The following is a 2,037-nucleotide window of genomic DNA, read 5'->3' as shown; positions in this document are numbered from 1 at the left end:
TCAGCACATAAAAATATTGCTCCTTTTTGTGAGATGATTACTCACTTGACTTCTTTCATTTGGACACACATGTAATTCCCTCTTGCAAATCTTGTTCGTCTCTTCGGCCTCACGCATCCACTTCTCCTTCATAGTTTTCCAATTGACCTCAAAACCCTCGGTGATCCTTGTTGCAGTTCTGTGAACCTCACTCCTTGGAGGGTATTGCAATGCATAAGACAACACAAGCCTCACATCATCCACAAACTCATAAGCTTCTGAGTAATCCGAATTCTTCAACTTTGACTCAATATCCTCCAAACCCTTTGGCTTTTTCATGGCTTCAGACTTATCAAGAACGTAAAAAATCTTAGGATGAAGAACATCCTTCTGTAAAGCCCACGCATCTCTTCCTACCATCAAGCGCTTCAACATCGCCCAGCATTGCATCTTCTTGCAACGGTCCATCATCATTACGTGCTCCACCTTTTGCTTCTTCTTCTCTCTGTTCTTGCACTCCACACGCACACTATCCTCCTTCTTTTTCTCCGACTCACATACTTTGGACTGGTTTTTAGTGTTAACCCGTGTTGCCATTTCGGTTCTTGAAATTCTTGAATCAGTGACACAAGATTCTGATGGGTTTTCGGTGTTAACCCACATTGTCATGGCATAATAACCCTTCTTATTCTTCAGCTCACACACTTTGGACACTATTGAATCTTTTGGAGTGTTGGCACCACAAGAATAAGAAACTTTAGAACCTGGAGGGAAGATCTTTATAACGAGTTTTCTCCGAGGATGTTCTGCTTTTGCCATTGGTTTGGTGGCCTACTATAATTGATGTGAAATATGAAAAAACTGATATGAATGAACCCCCAATGGAACGAAAGCTGAACTCAAGGTTGTGCGCGCGAGACAGAGGAAATATGGCGGGTGGGTAAAACAAAGATGTGAGTGGGATATTTATAGGATAAAAAGTAGTTAAAATAATACGCAGCAGTCTAGCCTTTATAATAATAATAATAATAATGACCACTACAAGATAAAAGAGCGGGCAATCTTTAACAGTTATAATCTAATAATGACAACTTTAATAGATTTTATTTTGTATATATATTACACTTTTCTTAAATAAGTAAAAAATGTATAAACATGCTGCATGCTATTTGACATAACAGATATTGTGTAATTCTGATATATGTATTCATGTAAATATATAAAGTGAGTCTGACTCGGGTTGCTTCCTTAGAATTTATATATTAATTTATTTTAATTGAATAAAATTATTAAAAGTTGTTTTTAATAGTTAATAGATGGAGATTTTTATGGCTAACACAAAGTTTATTTATGTAAAATCTACTCTTCAAATTTCAACTCAGACATAAAATACCATTTTTTAAAATCCTCCATTAATTTTTTTATTTGAGTTTTGCACCAATTTTCTCATAAAAAAATTCTCACATATTTTTGTTTAATTTAAATTATGTTTATTACCTGTTAACTTGTTTTGAAATTGTTTATTTGAACAAATTGTGTTTGCATCTCCTAACTTTTTTTTTCTTCTAAAATTACATATAGTTTAGATTGTATCTTTCATTTTCTTGAATTTGTACTTGAGTTTTTTAATTTTTAATTGCAATAACATATTTATTAAGAAAATTTTATTATTCAGTAAATAATTTTAAATATATATCTCAACCACTTGCAATCTCTCAGTATCTCACAGTTGTACTATATAAAAAAAATTAAAATATGTTTTTCACCCTCATAAAATTAGAGATTTTTGAAATTTATCTTGGTTCTTTTAAAAATTTTAGTATATTTTTTTGTTCTTATAAAATTAAAATATTTTTTTTGGTCTCGAGGAAGATTTGAATATTTGAATCTATTTGTATAACTTTTTTTACATTCTTTATATACATAATCAATGTAAAAAATGTTACATTTACATAAGTTATTTTGTCACTTACATGGTTCTTTAATAGAAAATTCTGTTTTACCTTTGGCTGCAAGGAAGCTTAAAATATGGGGAGAAACTATTTGAGGATATGTATG

General features: G+C 31.4%; 1 protein-coding gene across 1 annotated transcript; it reads right to left on the bottom strand.

The window, feature by feature from the left end:
• On the bottom strand, positions 1–798 carry LOC102669934 (uncharacterized). The gene has a single exon (XM_006603417.1). The coding sequence runs from the start codon at positions 796–798 to the stop codon at positions 1–3; it is 798 nt and encodes a 265-aa protein (XP_006603480.1).
• Between the last annotated feature and the right edge of the window lie 1,239 nt (positions 799–2,037).

This window comes from Glycine max, chromosome 18, assembly GCF_000004515.6.
Source record: "Glycine max cultivar Williams 82 chromosome 18, Glycine_max_v4.0, whole genome shotgun sequence".
Classification (NCBI taxonomy): domain Eukaryota; kingdom Viridiplantae; phylum Streptophyta; class Magnoliopsida; order Fabales; family Fabaceae; genus Glycine; species Glycine max.
The sequence above is the reverse complement of the archived record's forward strand: the minus strand, read 5'-3'. Positions and strand labels throughout refer to the sequence as shown.